The sequence below is a fragment of the Porites lutea genome, chromosome 1, assembly GCF_958299795.1.
Source record: "Porites lutea chromosome 1, jaPorLute2.1, whole genome shotgun sequence".
In the NCBI taxonomy this organism is placed as follows: domain Eukaryota; kingdom Metazoa; phylum Cnidaria; class Anthozoa; order Scleractinia; family Poritidae; genus Porites; species Porites lutea.
Genome location: NC_133201.1, coordinates 15530365 through 15550438, shown reverse-complemented (window position 1 = coordinate 15550438; position 20074 = coordinate 15530365). Strand labels below are relative to the sequence as shown.

Genomic DNA, 20074 nt, shown 5'->3' with positions numbered 1-20074 from the left:
ATACCAACACGTCAGAGTCGGTCGTCGACAACAGTGAAGGACCGTTTAGGCGGTTGGTGGCAAACCGACCCAAACGGATCATCATGGCGTCCGCTTCCAGGTCCACGTTTCCACTGAAATAATCTCTCAAAGGACGTGCGCTCTCGGGTCTATTGCCGGCGATACGAAACCAGCGGTTACTTGAATCGGTACTGGAGTTCCATCCTCTTGCCACGAACACATCCACGTCAGCTTCGCTTTGCCCGCCCACGCGTTCCACCGTTTCAGACAGGCAGTCGATAAGTCTCCAGAGGTTGTCTCGACTACGAAGATAATCAAACAACGATCCTTGCAACATTTCTTGCCCACCTATCTGAATGGGGGTGGGTTCGAGTAAGCCGACGCGATCGGGACCCAAAAACTCCTCGACGCGTTGACGCAGTTTGTGTTCTTCGGACCTGGACTTGGCTAGAGACCTCTTTTTACTCGTGATGCTCTTGGCAGCCGGACGGTCGCCGTCCACCAAGTAGTAGGCCGCCACGAGATCCGGCAGCAAAGCCGTTAAGCCTCGACGTAAGCTTAGTAAACGATCAAAGAGAAACCCCGTCAACACCTCGTCGTTGAACGTATCGACGTGCACTGCATAACGTTTGTCGGGAAGCTGCTCGACCGTTCCGATGTGATAACCGCCGTCAATGCATTTTGTCAGCACTTCTTCCAAAGTGTTCCCTTCGAAGCTCACAAATTGCGTGTCGCAATGAGAACGTATCCATTCCCGACCTGCCTTAGGAAAGCCATAAACTAGTTGCGTCAGGTCGAATATGACTGTCTTGGTCCTGGCAAGGTCACTTCGCTTCTTGACGTCTAAAAGATCGTGGGGTTCGGCGTTGATGTGACGATTTCCCCACGTTTGCTTCGGCGTATCGTTTGGCCACGCCAACTGCACAGTGCGAGTCAGTACGGCATGTTCGCAAAGGGTAGTTGCCACTTTCGATCCCAATCCCATTATTGTTTCTAGTCGGCAACTTTTTTTCCCTCTAAAAGGACCAAGTTAGTGTTAAACCTATGCAAAGACTGCTGGTCAATTTTGGGAATTTACTTTATTTCTTTCATCAAGTCTTCAGACGAAAAGGAAAGAGAACAATCGGCCAATGTTGTTCGGCCAGAGTCATATACACATCTGTCTCGTCGTCGAGATCTGGATACTGACTGCACCTGATTATGGCCACATGCACAAAAATAAAAGGCGTGATCTCGCGTGGATTATTTCTACTCGAATATGACGCATTTCCCACGTTTGACATAAAGGCTTGCAGAAACGCACGTTGTGGTTTGTTGGTCATCACCAAGTCCACGTCGGGGTAATTATCCAAGTGGCGGTTTGCGCTTTCGACGACGTTCGAATACTTTTGCTGGTACACAAGCCACAGGGAAAAGGGTGCCGTTTCTCCTCGGTCGCATGTCGAAGTGTCCAAAGACGTTATCCTCATTTTCCCATTTCCCCCGCTCAAGATCGTTACCAGGTCAGTTTCCACGTCGATCTTTCGCTTTCCCGTGGAACAGATACCCATTGGCCGAAAGAGGTCGTACAAGTCTTGAGGACCCATGCACAATGACAGCAACGCTTCCACGCCGGCCGCAGCCTGACTTCCACCGCTCACTGTAATGGGGCGACTCCATCCATAGATGGTTTTTTGATGATCGGCCAGCTCAAACGCTTCGGCTTTTGAAGCCATCACCGTTCGCCTAAGCTGTTTCACTCTCGACACGTATGCCCCGATGTGCGACTTGAGATCGGCAAAGGTGAGGCCAGTCGTCAGCCCTCCATAAGGAGGCTCGTCGGTAGGGGCTACTTGGTAATCCTGAGTCAAGTTCCTCAAGAGCTCTTGTCGGTAAGCGTGATCGCCCGACTTCATCGTATATCCTTTCAAGAACACTTTGTCCTCTTTCACGCGTTCCACCGTGTGAAAAGGGTCGTCTTTAGAAATGCGTCGAAGCACGTCGATACCCATGTACTTGAAAACTAATCTTCCATCTCCGATTATCGTCGATTGACCGAGCGGTCCGAAGTTATTGAACCACACGTCTTGAATGACGGGGTTTTCTTCCTCGTCAGCGGGAATGAAGGGATCGACGTCGTAAGGACCGTGGTTCAAGGCAAATTCGCGCACATGATCATACTTGGAGTATTCTCTATCTTGCAGGTACGCGCCCAAAATACCCGAATATGGAGCCACGCCGAAATTACACATCGGCCTCTTCGGCGACGAAAATGCCTCGGTCTCATCTCGGTAGCATTCCCAGGCCCGTTTTCGAGACTGTACTACCAGACGATCATTGTCCAGGTCCATGTTTTATTTTATCTTCATCTCACATACAAAAAAAGTTAATACCAAACGATGCAACTAGAACTCGTTCAAATCCGCCGTATCCTTCAAAACCCTTGGCAAGAGTCCACCCACTTTGGCCCGTGTGGAACGAGCCACGAGAGTTGAGGAAGAAGGGCCAACAGCTCTCGGAACACCAGCACTTCTTTCAACAAACTGAGGATTGTTGTCATTTGGTCGTCGTCCACTATTTGAACACCTGGAATGAGGATGCTTTTACCCGAATACAACATGTGTGCCTCGTGACAGATTTGCTTATCGTCGACGGTCCAACAGTCTTTCATGATGCGAGAGGCTATGTCCCTGCTCCTTCTCTCCAGCTGTTCCCAGTTGACCTTATTTCCCGCAAGATCAAGGCAGGGCGATATGCAGTGCGCGTGGCGGCCAGGGATCTTGGGTGGAACCACGTCGGGCACCCCATCTATGTAATGTAACATGTCGAGGTACAATTGGTCATCTTTTCGATCGTCGCTCAGGCGGTCAAAGCGAACAGGGGTCTGCCAATTGCGAACGAGTAAGGTCTCGTCCATTTCCTCCAGCTTCTGAGAAATCATCTCGAACGTTACTTTCCAGCCAACATCGTGGTTCTTTCTTTGCAAACAGCTCACGAGTAAGTGCTGCAACGTTTGAACACCTAGTTCTCCTCCGTGTAGACGCCTGAAGGAAACGAGCAAACAGGCGGCTGCCAAAGAAAATGCGTCGATCGATTTCAGCTGGGTTTCGTAGAGATTCGTTGCCCGCTTCATTAGTTCCATAGTGTCGTAAAAGTGATAAAAGGAACAGAGACAATTACTCCATATATTACATGTGCAGATCTGTAGCATCCAACAGGGAAGTGTTTTCTGCCAGCTCATATTAGGTTGTGTTTGTGTTTTCAGTGTCAAAGAAAATGACCATGAGAATCGATACAAGGAAAGTCTCTTATCAAGCTCTAAATCGCTTATCTGGGCCAAGAACCACAGTGGGTCGCTGGACTTCGTACACGATCTGCACCGTCGCAGACATAACCTTCCTAGCACTGGCATTCGTCTCGTGCAAGGGCAAACCCAATCCGCCAAAGTTATGGCTAATCGTCAAGTCCATCGGCGCGATTGTCTTTCGCTTCCTCATGCTGTTTGAATACCTCGACCACCACATCACGTTTGTGGAACTTCGCAAACATCTTTCCATCGGAGATCACCGCTTCAAATCGCAGATGACCGATCCGTTCGTTCCACGATACGACTACGTGTCTTTGATCGCTGGCACGTTTGAGGCAGCGTGCGCTTTGGGAACGACCAACGCAATAGCCAACGCGACAAACGTTCACAAGTGTCATTTACTGATCTTGGCTGCTGTCGGGTCCTCCACCTTGACGTACCTCAAGTGGATCGTGTCCGTGTACAAGAGCTGTCTTCGGTGTCGACGCAGATTCCCGCGATAATCAATCCGTGCCTTTCGATCGTGTTTACTTTTTCATTCCCTCGCCGCCTTCTTTCACATTTTTAACGCTGCTTGTTAACTCAATCGGTCGTTCGCGTTATCTGTGGTTATTGGCCGAGCAATTGATGCACATGGCAGATGGCAGCCATGGCAGCTGAACATGCAGGAGTGGATGCCTCGACGGGCAGGACAAAAAATTGTCAACGAGAAAACTTGCTGGGTGATGCCTGCGTCAGTGTTGCGATTATGTTGTGTATCTTTGGGATATGGTGTACATACTCGCCGTTGACTGTCCCGAATCGATACACAACCGTGACGCACATTCGCCATCTTGCGCAGAGCGGATCCGGTACGACACCAGTTCCCCTGCCTTTGTCCAATGTGACCCGTTTGGGACTGCAAGATAAAGATACTGTCTTGGTTCTCTTTCCTCGCGCTTGGCAAACCGCCGGCTGGTCTCGCGTCGTGTTTCGATTTCATCGCTACCCTTACGACAAAGTGACTGGTATTGACGTCCTCGCCAAAGCAACACCAGTGCGTGCTCTGGCCTGGATAGGGGATCGGTTGATCATCGACACTGCATTCAACGAGACGTTTCGTCGTTTCGAACATCTTGGTTTCCGGTGTAGAGGTTCCCGCACTACCTTAGGCATTGCCTTTCTAAGGCTGGACGATGGTCGATGGGATGAAGCCGTCATTGTCAGGGCTTCGGGTTTGGTGCGATCGTTTCCTTTGGTGAAAATAGAAGACGGTCTCTGGCTCGCAGGGATGCCATCTGGCGTGGATCAGTGGCAGGGACGCGTCCGACACATCGCTGACATCCCCGGCAACGTATCTCTGTTCGGGCCATCCACGCAGTCAAGCATCGAGTCGTACGTGTAAAGGTCGCACGACGATCGCCATTTAAGGAAACACAGGCTTCGAACCAAGGATCCATTTAAAAAAAAACCAATCGATAACATTGTCGATGAAAGTAAATGGATTCAGACACTCCGAGACCTAGAAGCATCGGGCATTTGGACCCGACGGTTGCTGGAAGGCTCAGACTTTGCCTACAAAATGATGGACAGTGGTGGAAGCTATTTGATTCCAAAGCAACGCGCAAGGAAATGGAGGATATGCTGTCTGGTCTCGGTATCTTTCTGAGTCCTCTTCGACATCGGGATTTCATCGAAAACAATACCATGCAAAAGATCGTTCAACATTTGTGGGCCACTGTAGGGCATCGTATTACGACGATACCGTCCAATATAGAGATAGGGTTTAAGCTTCTCACAGAAGTCATTCAGGGCCGAGTTTCAACTCACCGGTCTTTGACTCTCTTGTTGGTCTTGACGCCATTGTGTGCCACATCACCTTCCAACCTCAAAGCCTTACTGGACGAACCGGCGGATATGGCCGTCATGTGCGGGCACGATGATGAAACGCGCATGGCTTGGTTATGGTTGAAATCGTTGCTCTGCACTCTCTTGGCCTTTTTTTGGCAAAACGTATCGCCACCCTCTTCGGTTGAGAAAGTCGATCGCGACACCGAAGAAGTCAACCAGATGCTTAGACGCGCCTGCGAAATGACGAGCCGATGCAAATGGAAGACAGTGGAGATGAAGGAACAGGGTGACGAAGATTGGCTCAAGGCAAGCTACGAAGGTCGATACAGACCAAACAGAACGCGATGCTTGTGGAAGCAGAAGGATGGTGAGACACGAGAAACGTGCTTGGACGAGATGATAGCAGCACGAGTCACCGACCTGTGTCCAGAGAACGGTTTCGTGGGCTTGTGGGTTGATGGTCATCCCAATCTGGTACTCAGTGCAAACGATTTGAGATCTTTGTTCATCTCTACGGATCCGTGGGAAAGCATTGACAGAGCTAGGATACCTTTTACGAAGGGGATGCTCGTCGCTTCAGATAAACAGTTGGAGTTCCATCACGAAGCCCTGCCACCGGCCAGAGTACACCGTGCCACTGGGATTCCTTTCGAGCTATTCAAAGGGTTTCCTTGTGTTCCCAAAGAACGTTTACTTCTTCCTTGATTCAAATAAAATATTTTATTGACTATTCATAACTCGCATAATGATTTTCGTTCCATTTTTGAATGGCAGACTACTTCCTTGGAATTCGCATCCCCTCAGGCTGTCTCGTCGGTATCCTCGTCCGTCGAGTCATCTTCCGTGTGGTTGGACTCGACGCAATCATGTTCTAGCTCGCACTCTAAGCAGACGTAAAGGCGGCAATCGTCGCAAATGTAAAGACACCCTAGGCAGAGAGGATATTCGCAGTCGGTGCATATATCTGAAGCTCTGTTCTCGTTGAGAACCATGTCACAAATAAAACAATGGGTTTGGATTTTTCCTTTGTTCGAAGTAGGCGTCTTGTTTATTGCAGTCTCCATCCTTCCTTGACCTCTCTGACTGTCCGACGAGCTACGTAGTGTTGTTCAGAAAAGAGCAAATTTTAGCATTGAAATGAAAACCCGTGCGATTAGAATTTGATGATGAGCTCCACGTGGCCTTTCTCTTGCATGGCTTTTGCAAAAGTCTTCAGTTGGCACGAGATCGCGATGGACTTTTGTCGGGAACAAGCGCGTACGTACCAGGAGTTTTCAAAAACAATGATAAGGCAAAGTTTTGCTTTTGTGACGTTGCCGATCATTGGGTCAAACTTGCCGAGCAATGCTCCAGGGGAATATGGAACGGGATCCATGGGAAAGGTCCAGTTTCAGTCGGATGCGGTGGCTTGGATCGAACGATATGCGCAAGAGATGTTATTTTCTGGCTCCAGGGTACTCCAAACACTCGATCCATATTCCCTTCACGACGGTCGGCCAGTGAAGGGTGAGTTGGCCCTATACGTTCCGAAAAATAAATCCAGTGCTATTTCAATTAAAGATGTGGTGGTGAGACCTCCATCTCAAGAACCATCGTGTGGTATTGTCTTTGTTACCGTTCGAGGGCATCCAGTCGAGGTAGGAGATGGTTGGTGTATCTCGTTTCATTTGGCAATCAACGATTACGACCTGGACTGTGCTACGCGCCTGCAATGCCTCCTCCAGGGGCTCTGTCCGAACGTCGCGGAACAATTGGCCCTCGCTCGTAAGCGCGTTCGATTGAACCCGGAAGAGGCCAAACGATTCCAGATGCCATTGGCATGTCCTTCGGCTACCAGGCATCCAAGGCCTATGTTGTTGTACAAGGCTATCTTTCTTGTTGCTGTGTGCGCCAGGAGATCTCACAAAAAGCGACAACGGGAAAGAATCGAATGTGGATCTCTCACTCTTATGCAACCGAACAAGTTTAGGAGAAAAGACCGAGAGAACGAAACTTTGGTCACGTCGACACTTCTCCCTGTTAGTTCTACAGATATGCGTCATGACGAGGCACAGCCGAGCAGGAGTCTCGAGGGGACGAGTAACTCGATTGTCGACGCCACCCAAACCTCGTCGGAGTATCTTGGTTTACAAGAGAACAGGATATCTCTGGGAAAAGAACCATCGAAAGGATCTCCATTGCCTCTTCCGAGGACGCCATCAAGTCAACCCGTTGAGATGGGTCATCGAGATAAAAGTCCACTGATGACTACAGCTCGGCATATACAACATGTCGCACAAGACGACGTGTTTGCTGATTGGTCACCTCCTCCACCAACACCTATGGGCATACCGCCTAAAGGCGTCCAAGATATTTTTGTTCCTGCTACTCCCGTTTCCATGTGGTGTAAAGCTGAGTCACCGGACGGACTGCAACCGGTCACGGCCTCCCTCGAGACAACACCGTCTCGGTCGGATTCTCTTTTGCAATCTTTTTCGAAATCACTCCCGACAGTCACCTCTGTGGAGAGGGTATCGAATGCTAGTCGTACTCCAGAACAGTCACCGTGTCGGCCATCACCGCTTGTGACACCCGTTCTGTTGGACATTGCTCCTTCACTTCCTTTCGTCTCCGCCGTCGAGACCCTTATCCGTTTCGAGACAAATGAGAACAAGCACGCGGATAAGAACGAACAAGAACAAAAACAACAAAAAGACGATAAAAACGAAGGACAACGGGAACGTGAAGAAGAAGAAGAAGAAGAAGAAGACGATGATGAAGATTTACAAGATGGTGACGAACAAGAGTCATTATTCTTACTTGACGATGGCATTCACACGCCTTTGCCTATCAACGAAACCACAACTTGTCCTCCAGAATTTGCTCCAGCCGATAGTGCTTCCCCGTTTCTGCAATGTACCACAGTCTCACAGGAAACCTTGCCGCTTCCCTCGAGTTCACATCAATGGAAAAATAGATGGTACGAATACCAACATAATTGTGTCCTAGATGGCGTGCTCGCGTATAAGAAACGTCAACCATTCATTGACCATATCAATCCGGTCAAAATGGCATACGCATTTCCCGGGGTAAATGAAGATAAAATGTGTAACAGTTATCCATGCGTCGTAACTTTGATAAAACTTGAAGATAAAGGGCAAGAAACCTTCGAGGTATTTGGGGCCTCTAATATTAGACAGGCAATCAACCTCGTGATGCGTCTTCATACCTCGACCAACAAAAAATCTTCAGATGTCTACGTGGCCATGACAGGCTCCATGAATAGCACAAACGTTCCCCTGGACATTCCCTTGGATGATGAGATAGAGACAGAGAGGGTAATTGTAAAGAGGCGTCCCGTCTGCATCATACCGTCTATGATTAAAGAAGGAAAAACAATTCACGCCTGGAGACCAGGTGGTCAGCCTTATGTCGTTTCTCGAGAAGAACAAAAGATCAGAAAGGAATCCATGACCGGATTGGGAATCCCTCGCAGACGAAGCGGGTACGTTGTATCCGTTTTTCGTTCAGACGACGCTGATCACTATCAGAGACTTTTGGCTCAACCAAAGACGCTCGACATTCCTTCCGTTGTCAGCTGCATTGTCAAACGTAACATCAACCATTTGAAATCAATGGCATATAACCAGCATAGAAGAGAGTTAGATTACTTTCCCACCGAGATCACTAGCACTGGCGACTGGTTAGCAAATCATCATCTCGAAATTGGTGCTGCCGCCGCAGATTTCCTCGAGAATGGTGGACGGTCGCTGAACCACAAGTTCCCATTACAGTGTAAATTACAATCCAAGCGGATAGTGGCCATAGATAAATCGAAGGACTCTCAAATGACACTTCAATCTTTCTTGAGTTATTACCTAGAACTGATAGAGCTGTTCTCACGTTCGGGTACGATTCTCGGTGATGCCATATTTTATCAGCATGTACACGGGAGAGAAACGGCTAATTTCATTCTTGATGTAGTATTTGGACGCGCAGATAGTCTAGCTCGTCTGTTCAAAGAAACGGACAATGCCACAGAATGTTTGTGGACTTTGCGAAAAACAATGTGAGGCATGTAAAATAAATGAAGAGAAAGAAAGAAAGTCTGATAAAACCCCGGAGAGCAATAAATGTTTAAGATTTAATCCAGTTCTGTTAATCTATTTATAAATATATATATATATATATATATATATATATATATATATATATATATATATATATATATTATATATATATATATATATATATATATATATATATATATATATCATATAAATGAGTGTATAATAAAAAATACATGTTTCAGAAAAAGATTGAAAATTTTAAAGCACCCTTTGTCACTCCGTTTGTTTCGCTTAGAAAAGATCTCATGATACCGTACGCACGAAGTGTTTAGTTTGTTATTTTTATTTATTGTTTAAACAGTTTTACGACCATCTTATCTCCAGGAAAGATGCGTTGAGAACCTGTTGGTTCAAGTGACTGCAGGACTTCTCCGAATGGATTCGGTTCGTACATGGCAGTATCGTTCTCGCACAGCATTGCTAACAATTCTGAAGTGAATTGTACTCCTGCGGTTGTTTTAAACACGTTGGACTCCCGACATTTTTTCATCATAGTTTCCTCCCCAGCAGCCTCGGTCTTGATCGAGGCTGCTAGGGTCTTTATCTCTTGGCCGATCCCGTCTTGATTAAAATACTGATTTATGAAAGACAGCAGACGGGTGATGCGGGTCACCTTGGAAGACTCTATCTGTGCGATTGTTCCATCCCCTCCGTCCCTAGTCACATCGAAATCCATCTGATCGGTGGTCAGGAAACGTCTGTATCTATCCATGCAGCTAAACATCCGTCCTCTATGGTCCACGGTCTGAGGCTGAATACCATAAGTTGCAAACATCGGTGGGCACATTTGGTTACGCATATCCGCTAAACGAATCTCTGAAGGTCGATTGTTGTGCTTGTACGTCCGCGTCCGTTGGAAATCGCAGATACAAGAGATCCCCGATACTGACTGGATCGCTTCCAGTGTGAAGCACTGTCTCGCGCGTTGCTGGTACGATAGTGACATCCATCAACTGATTGGTCTGATCTAGAAAGCTTTTGCGTTGATTCACTGCCCACCTCACGTCATTCATCCATGCTGCATGATACACAGGGTCCTTTGGCATCCCTGCTGCATCTGGATAAGCGATCCAAGGAATGTCATCGCTCGGTATGTCGAGCTTCAAGGCAACGACTTGACCCTCTAGGACCTCCCGGCCTCTAAGCGACATCGGTGCATAACCCTCTTGTCCTTTGTTCTGGTACACATTTTCCTGAAGTTGGTGGTAACCGGGATGAAGATGTACGTTGAAAGACGTAGTTGATATGGCCATTGTCTACGAAGAACTAGCTGACTTACCGAAAACGTATGCTCTATGCGGTCAGTAGAATATACCCAGATCCTTTAAGGTGACGTTAGTGTCCTCTTCTAGCGACGTGCCGTGCAGCGACATACCACTCGCCCGAATGGGAGCGTGTGCATTTTGCGCTGGTTGTGTCTGGGGGGGAACTTGAACTTGAGCCTGATTGAGTGTTGCAGGTGGTGTGGGCGTGGGCGTGGGAGACGAGTGAGGTTGCGCTGGTAATTCGTTGCCCCGCTGTATTGGACGTTGCTCCAGAAATCTTCGAAATTCGTCCATCAGAACGCGTTGCTCCTTATCCTCTTCTCGAGAAGGCGGCTGCAACTGTTTCCAGTGCTGTATTTCATCATGAATAGTATCCTTGATGACTTTGCGTATCTTGGATTCAATCGCGTTCTCCTCTCGCTGTTTAAGACCCATTGTATAGGCAGGCAGATGCTGACTCGAATCGCGATCCCGCTTGCGGCCTGGCACCAATCTTTGCGATAGGGCTTGATGAATCATCTGCAACGAGGGAGATTGTCTCTTTCTTGAAACTTGAGCTTGCGGAGTTTGCTGCAAGGTTGATAGTCGTGGCGATTGATGTTCTGGAACGGGGCTAATATTGCCGCGCTCCTCATTCAAGGCTCTCGCTCGTAATGCCGTGGCTCTCACAGAGACCAGACTTGTTCCAATGCTAGGTCCTATCTCCTCGTCTCCAGTTTCGTTTGACTTTGAAGAAGCCGATGAAGGTGTCGTCTCTCCCAGTGCAACTTCCACGGCATCGCGGAACGACTTGGCGAGCACATTTGGAAAACTTTCTATGTTATACTTTACCAGAGTGTGCACGGCATCTGCGTGCGGAACATTCGGTTGGTCAGGGTTGTCGATGTCGCGAATAACTCCCTCTCTTAGCATGTGTTCTATATCTTTACGGACCTTGCGCTCACCCGAGGCCTCCGATGCCTTGAGTTCTGCCAGTGACTTCAGTGCTGCCTCTTCGAGAAGTCCCCGGGTCATGTTCAGAGCGTCGGCCTGATCCTCTAACGTCTTTCGAATCTGTGTCACTTGCTGGGCTATATCCTCGATTTCCGACATTTTGCCGATGGCGTCATTTCCTTCAGGGGCAATGGAAGACTCTTCCGTTTTGGGTACTTGCTCTGCACCGACTACCTCTGGTGCACCATTTCCCGTTTCCGATACTCTGGCCGGTGCATCAGAAGCCATCGTGGTTGTTGATGAGTTCATGGATGAACCCAGAAATCCACTAGCTCGATGGCAGTGGCGTTTAATAGGTTTGGTGCCACTTTGAGTAAAAAACCTAAAGCGAGTCAACACGTCACGCAGCGACTCCCTATGACAAAACACACCCACGGTGTCATCACGCGCCCCAAGTTGAGTGATGGAAATCTCGTCCGGCACACAATTAACAGTCCCCAGACTAGATTGACATGCAACGGTGAGGAGGACCGGTGCTCCCGCTTTGAACGACGCCTCGTTGATGGTGGCAACACAAGCGCACGCAAAAGTAGTTCTACCTACCCAGTGAATATGCCATCCGAATAACACGCGTCCCACGGGATCGCTACAGTGGAAGTATCGAACGGGGATACCTTTCACGTCCATTTTGCGAATGTCGCCTACAGTCAAGTGATACTTTTTATCACTGCCAAGCTTAGGCGGAGCTCCGATATCGTTGGCAAAGATACAGACCCAAAAAATCTCGTCATGGTTCTTGGCTAGAGTCTCCTTCAGTACCGCCTCTGGGTCGAACTGGCTATGGCAAGTCTTGCAGAGCATCGCGTCTGATCGGCACGTGCGTAGTGTCAACTAAACGAAGATAATAACCCACCAGGGTCATACCCACTTCTTCGGCATCTAGAGGTTCCTTTACTCTTGGAGTTAACTTCAAAGAGACGCGCTGCTCGTTCAAATCTACGATGAGATCCGAAAACTCGCACGTTTCCAAGAGAGCGCACAACTCCGGCCAACCAAGATGAACGACGCCCTCGAATGTCACTTCTACCTCGGCCTTATCACTTTCAGTCCGCACGTAATCGAACGACTGCGCTCCGTGGGGCCTGCCGCACATGATGTACTCCATTCTTTCTAGCGTTTCGATGTCCAATCTTGTTGGAAATTCCTCTGATACCGCCTTGCGCGTCTTTCCGTCCTTGCACATGCTATCGAGGTCGGCAATCTTTCGGATGGCATATTTGTCACACAATGGACACGCTTGCCGGCTCTTTAGCCATCGCGCTCGAAAATCGAGACAAAATCCCGTATCTGGAAATTGTTGACGAGCCCAAGCAACAAAGGTGAGGTCGAACTTCTCGGGCGGCCACAATATTCGATTCGTTTGGTCATCACGGTATCTCCGACGCTTGACAACGCGACGATCAAGTTCCTGCGCGTTATCGAGGTCGTCGTCGTCGTCGTGTTCGTCGCTTGGTCGTTTCCGCTTTTTCCCCATCGTTATCACTTTGCTTTTTTAAGGTTTGTTTAATGGCCGGCAACAGTGCCGTCAATAAAGCATCGGGTGTGCGTTGCAAAACCGTAACAAACCCTGGCCGGCTTGAAAACGTGCATGCCATCCATATTGCCACCCAGCGCAATCTCTCGTCCGGTCTTTCGTACACTTTTTCATTGCCATAGCAGACGGGCACGTTGTGCCATTGAAATTCCCACTGCCCCGCATGGCTTTGTACTTTGACGTCCCTTCGTTTCATGGGGCGCTCTATGTCCACGATCCCGGCCGCGCGTCTACACTGTGCCACCAAGGCTTTTTGCTCCGAGGTGGTGCAACGTACTTCGACCGACAATAGTCGATCCAACACGCTGGCCGAGCCACCGCCGGTCAGGCGATGAAGCAAGGCGAGTCCCCTGTTGACGACCGGATGAACCCCCGGTTGCCACGCTTCTTGTACCAAACGATCATCAGGGGCCGTCTCGACAAAAAGACGCCTGAACCAACGCCGTACATCCGGGGTGGGGTCCGTGAGGTACAGTCCAATGATGTCTCCCGAGAGAGCAACCCCGCGTCCAAAACACATGGCCATGTGTTTCAAGGCCGAGTCTATCTCGTAACCGAAGGCATTCGGTGGTCGCGGGATCAAAGCATCGCCAAGTGTCACCATCGAGAGTACTTCTTGGCGAGGAAAACGCAAGAGTCCTACCCACTCTTCGCGAATCAACAAAATGTCTGGTGTTTGTAAAACAAGGGACATGGCGGTATAGCGGCAACCACGAGCGAACCCCACGAGCAAGTGCACCCATCTTTCTTTGCAGAGCGTGTACTTGTTCCAAAATGCGGCGCTGGACCTACGCACCTGTTCGAGAGGAATATCGTATGGTCGACCCTCCCCATCGATGACACTAACAATCATCCCCTTGCTTTCTTCCACCAGGACAGATGACATCGTTTGCAGACTTTGCAGAAAGAATCGTCGCGCTTCAAGTCGACTATTACGAGCAAGCCGAAGGTGAATACAATCAAGACCCATTTTCCGTTCGGTACAAAAGTCGAATGAGCACCGAACGAGTGTTTAGTCTGTGCGAAGGTGAGGACCAGCCCGAGGCGTGGAAGAGTCTCCACGCGTCTCATAGGCTAAAAGCGCTTGCCGTTCAATTCGAAGATTCACTCGCTTCGGAGGAAGACAGACAACGTGCACTGTTCCGAAAGCACTGCGAGACCTTGGCTCAAAAGGAGCAGGAACTTGCAGATATCCAGTACGCGGAGGAGTCCGGGGACCCTCTATCATCTATTTTATCCAGCGACCCTCTTATCAAGAACGCTCTGCTCGAGTATCGCCGATACGGCCTGGGTGATTTGCGTTACATAAGCAACGCACATGTGCTGGCCGTTGTCTGCCCAGTCTCAAAGAAATGGTTCTTTCCCCAGAAACTGCCCACCCTCGCCGTCCGGCTCCATCCGTCCTTATTCTCTTCTGGAGACACCACGGGGTCAATCGAGCAGGACGAAGGTACCGTGTCTCGTTGCCACGTACCCGACGCCCTACGAATTCCCAAGGACAGGCAACCGGTTTGGTTTTCCAATCTGTTGGCATTTCACCCGGAAGAACTGCTTCAAAGCACGCCATGGACAGTTCCCGATCAAGACCACTCGACGCGTTCTCCTTTCGATCCGGTCCAAGAACTCATACGGGCCATGGTCGTCACGAGACAGGTATCTGCGTTTCTGGGACGAGAGGACAGTTTTCTTACTGATTCGTATGCACAAGTGGACAGATTGCACGCAGCATTCTATCAACTCGTGAAGACGCAGTTTGTGGACCCCGCCTTAGAAAATGCCCGTCAGCGATTTCATGCTGGAGATTGGTCCAACTTCTGTATGACGGCCTTACAACATTTGCCGGTTGTTCGACCCTGCAAACAAGACGAGGAAGAGGAGGACGTGGAGTGCGTACTTACTGGAAAAAGAAAAGACCTTCTCCGGGTCACTGTTGTGAGATGTCCCGTCTTGGAGTGGGATTGCACCGTTAAGCCATTTAGAGATCACATCAACTGGTTCACGTCTCGGTACACTCGAGGACAACAACGCTGGTGGCAGGTGGCTACTCAGCGCCTTCCATTCCGCAATAATCCTCGAAACGGCACACGCCGTAGACGATTATCTTCTCTTTCTTCCACATCGTCGGTTTCTGGGGCACCCGAAATCAATAGCCGGCATCGCGGACGCAGGACGGTTATTCAGGTCTCCAATAACCGCCAAGATGCCGACGACGACGATTTCGACGGCTTTCTGGTGGGGCCATGGACAAACAGTTTGATCTTACATCGTTCCGTGGTCGACCTCCTGTGGCAAGCGTGGCGGTTGGCCCATCTTAACTGGTGGATCGATGTCGTTTTCCTCCAATGGAGAAAAGATAAATCAACATCCCATTCCACAAACCAAGAGGCTATTTTCATCATCACAAACGCCATATTTGCAGCACTAAGCCAATGTCAGACTTCAACCGGATCGTGGTAGTGGTCGATCGCAACCCCCTTGGATCCACCAAGGGACAATGGGCACGCATCTTGGGCGTCCTGAAAAACGACGAGATTTCTCTGAGATGGGATGACTCTTTCAGACAGGCGTCTCGTAATTTCTGGAAGTGGAACATTGCTGTGTGCCTGTTTGACCAAGCCAAGAAAGATGCCGTTCCGGTGGCGTTATGCGAAAATGATCATCTCGCTCAAAACGTGTCTAGCTTTGTTAGCATTTCTGCAGCACACCTTCGAGAGGGAGGTTTTTTGCGGTTAGCGCCTTTACCGGACGTGAGACGCATCGACTACCTCGACGAGCAAGACGACGCTATTAGAGAAGCACTCGGTGACGCATCCACCGCTTTACCACTTGTCCGACTGGGGGAACTCATGGCCGCAGCTCGCAGTGAGTGCTTACGAAGGACCGTGCAGGGAAGCAACGTTAGTTTGGCTGTGGTGCGCCGAATCGTGTCTCGTCTTCTAAGAACAGACGAGGACTCCATCACGAGATCAGACGTTACTGAGAAGAGGAAAAGAAAAAAGAAAAAGAAGAACAGCGCCGAACAACAGGAGGAACAAAGGGCAAGGGTTTCTGAATTTTTCAGATTGAAGAATGCGAAGACTTACTTTTTCGAGCAAGCCAAAACGAAGGCTGTCGTCGCTCCATTTGCCAGTCGTACCTTTGTGTCCAATTTGGAACGATTTTATGCCAGTCGGGGAAACCATCCAGGTTACCTTAAGACGGTGGCTCGGTACGTAGATGGGCTACCTCCGTGGGACCGGGCTTTTGTTGAAGAATGGACAGTTTTGGGGATCGAGGCACCTGCACCAACCAAGGACGAGCGGATGGTTTTGTTGCAGTACCCGAACGACAATGGGATGGGTTATTCTTTCGCGGCTTGCGATTCGGCCGGATTGGAAAAGTTGATATCCGGAAGCAAGTCACCCGCATTCAGTGAAGTCTATCGTGACGATCTGGTTCTCACTGCGATTCCCGTCGACTGGGATATGCCTGTCGACAAAGTCATTGGCTCTACGTGGAACCCGATGACCTGGCTCGAGCGCATCGAACGTGCAGCAGATGCTGCTTTGCGTCACTTGATACCGAGTCTCGATTTTGGCTCTCACAAACGACGAGTCGCGCAGACCCGCATGTGGATATCAGAAGAGATGATGGCTAAGGTGACACCGGAAGGAGTAGTCCGAGTCCAGGGACTGGACAAAGTTAGCGTCCACGCAAATCTCCTTCTTCCGCGCAACGTCATCATTTGGAACTACAAGGATCTACGAGCGGTGTATGAAGAAATGGAACGCCAAGATGGTGCGCACTCCTCTTGGTATCTCGACAAATCGATCACCAAACTTCGTCTTCCGGCTTGTTTCAAGAGGCGCCAAGACGGTTCCTATGTCCATCGCCTGGTTCCTTGGCGCGGTACTCCTGCCGATGTCTTTGGTGCACTCGTGCATGCCAGACACGACGTGCCACCATGGGAAGGTATCGGCATGGCAGTCTTCAGGTCAACTTTATCTAAACAAGTTCCTGGGATTACGGGATACAACATAAAAACTGTTGCTAACGAATGTGACGTGAACTTAAACGAAGCCATAGAAGCCATTCGTCTCGCTTTGTCTAGGACACGGGAAACTGTTACGGTGGAATTAGCACCGGCCTCGCGGCCGCCTTTCGTCGCTGTACGAAGGCGTAAGGAGGGAAACTGGTGTGTCATTAAAGGAAACACACATGGCCATGCTACGATGTATTTCGTGATCGACAATCGAGCGCGCGCGTGGATTCACTGTCACAACGACAAATGCAAGACCAAGCGTTTAAAGGCCGCCACAAAACCGTACATCGACCTCTCGACGGCTCGCATTTGTGTGCAAGATTCGTGATCGCTCTTGGAAAGGTCTTGTATAATCTATTCTCTGCTCGTTTGTGGATAGCCATAGCAGTCGTCATCGTGGTCACGAATTTGTTAAAAATTCTTCTGTTGCACGTTGGATTGGTCATTGGTGATGTGGCAGAGTTCATCAACGAGATTGTGGCTGTTGTGTTTGAGGTTGTTAACGCCGTCGCCAACGAGGCATCAAAGGTAGGACACGGTTTCAAGGATTTTTTTACCGGCCACTTTAAACGACTCTCACACGAAGGAGACTACGCTACTCGAACTCACCTGACGGTACCCCCGATCCTGTATCAACTCGCTAGTCTCAGGGACCACATCGACGATACGAAGGAATCACCGGTCGGGCAAGCCTTGGCCGAACTGATCCGACTGCTTGCGCGCGTACGGGTATGTCCTAGTCTTGCTTACTTTCGGACTATATCCCTTTCGAGATGGATCATCAACGGTTTGGTCGATGCCTTTTTGCCGGGTTTGTGCGAAAACAAGGTATCGAGAGCCGTACAAGTGATGCTGTTTCTCTTCGATGGTCTTCCGAAACTTTTGGGTTGGATAGGTTCAACCGGCGTCCTGTTATGGCTCATTCTGATCGAGGGTTGGCCTTTGATAGAATGGGGTCTTCTGGTCTTATTTGAGGTCACCGTCTTTGCTTGGATCAAGGTTCGAGATTCACTTCGCTTTCTGGAAAATCCATCAGATAAACAGAACGGCTGGATTAGCTATAGCAAGCCTTTGAGATGAAATAAAGAAATGACCTTATAATTTTATTGTTTGGAACAGTTTGTGAAATAGATAAACATAATATATGTGATATATATATATATATTTCATCTATAGTGGTCAATAGTAAAACTAGAGCTTGATTATAACCGGACGGATAATTCAACCTCAGACTGAACTTGACATTTTATTACCAATAAAAAAGATAAGAGCCAAAAAATAAAAACGAAACTCCTTCTTTCAGGATCAGTTCCAGACGTTTCAGTTTAAGCAATCAACTTGTTATACAGAGTGGTAATGAGGCCATTTTTTCATTCCTAGCAGATATTGGTCATTGACCCGGTAAAACTGTATCATCTCTTCAAGATTCCTGCTGCCATCCACGACTATAACGGGAGCAGATACAGGAAATTTTCCTTGAATTAGCCACTCTTCGTGTCTTTCGTGTAAGGCGTAAAGAAGTTCCATGGGGAGACTTTTTTCTTCGGTTCGAGATCTTTTCTTAACCCTCTGCATGCATGTCTCAGGTGATGTCCTCAGGTAAATTATCAAATCCAGTTGAGGTTGCTGCATTTTTGTAATCCAGTCAAACCACTCATGGTACACTGAATGTTCTACGGAAGACATCATTCCACTTTTGTAAAGGTTGTGCCCAAAGCAATAGAATCCACTGTAAATACTTCTTTCGATCATTTTCACAGGCGTCACATGTGGCTGTTTGTAAATTTTCAGGAGGCTAAGAGCAGCATAAGACTGAAACAAATAGCTCCATCTTTGGCAGTTTGTGTAAAATAACTCCAAAAGGTTTTTGCCCCCAACATTTTGCCACTCGGCAACTGGTTCTTCCAATACCTCAACCATGGGATTTTCTCGAAAATGGTTCAGTAAAGTTGTTTTTCCACTTCCAATGTTACCTTCCACAGCAACCGTAATGTTTTTCTTTGGTGATTTGTCCGTCATCGCGCACTTCGTTTCCATGGGTTCAACCTAATTTATTCCAAGCATGTTAATAACAAAAGTTTTTGATGGAGCGACAGCCTTCCACTTTTATAGGTAAAAAAAAGCCAGTACAATACAGATGGCGACAATGAAAACTAAATTTTGGAGCAAGACCCGAATGGAAAAAAATGGCCTAAGTAAAATGGCTCTAAAATGTTGTTTTATTTCATTTTACCATATATATATATATATATATATATATATATATATATAATATGTAATTGTTGTGTATTATATTATATTATTACATATTTTACGTATTCTTTCATATTTCACAGAAACTGTTTGGTATGATATGCTTTTTTTTATTGATTTCTTTGGATAAATACAGGGGAACGCTTTATCTGTTATGTGGTACGTAGACTAATCAACTGATATAAGCTTGAAGCAAATAATAATGAAAAGCAAAAAATAAAGACTTGTTGACAGCTTTCTCTATAGATGCTTGCTTCAGGTCAGGCTGTCTCATATTCACCATCTTCATCCTGTTCATCGCATTCATCATCTGTCTCGGGTACAATACCATAGGCATTTCTCACGGCCAGCGCGTTTTTCTCGAAGTCTTCGAATGGGATGGTGTAACGACACAGAATAGAAGCTGTCGCTTCCTCAAAGGCGGTCTTACTTAGCAAACCGAGTAGCCACGTCTCCACTTCGTTCATGCAATCTTTATCTTCTGTCAATGCTCTAGACACCAAGTCGATGATTTCTCGATGGGTGGAATTATCGAAGAGCCAATCGGCTGACTCCCTCTTGACCGTGGTGCGACATCGCTTGTAATCCTTTCGTGATGTGTTGAGATCGGGCATGTAAATCTTCTTGGTTTCTGGATTCAGGAGGCATTTTGCTGGGTTGCATTCCATCCCCATTATCCTTCGAAACATGAAGGTTTTGATTATGGACGCCTTCAACGTCTTCCACACGGGCTCTAGTATCTCCAATTTTGTGACAGGAAACAACGATCGCTCCTGCTGGGTC

At 48.3% G+C, this 20074-nt stretch overlaps 1 protein-coding gene across 1 annotated transcript; it reads right to left on the bottom strand.

The window, feature by feature from the left end:
- Positions 1-18379: 18379 nt before the first annotated feature.
- Positions 18380-19102, bottom strand: LOC140923061 (thymidine kinase 2, mitochondrial-like). The gene is given in 1 exon segment (XM_073373157.1): positions 18380-19102. A coding segment is annotated over 1 exon segment (723 nt).
- Positions 19103-20074: the final 972 nt, after the last annotated feature.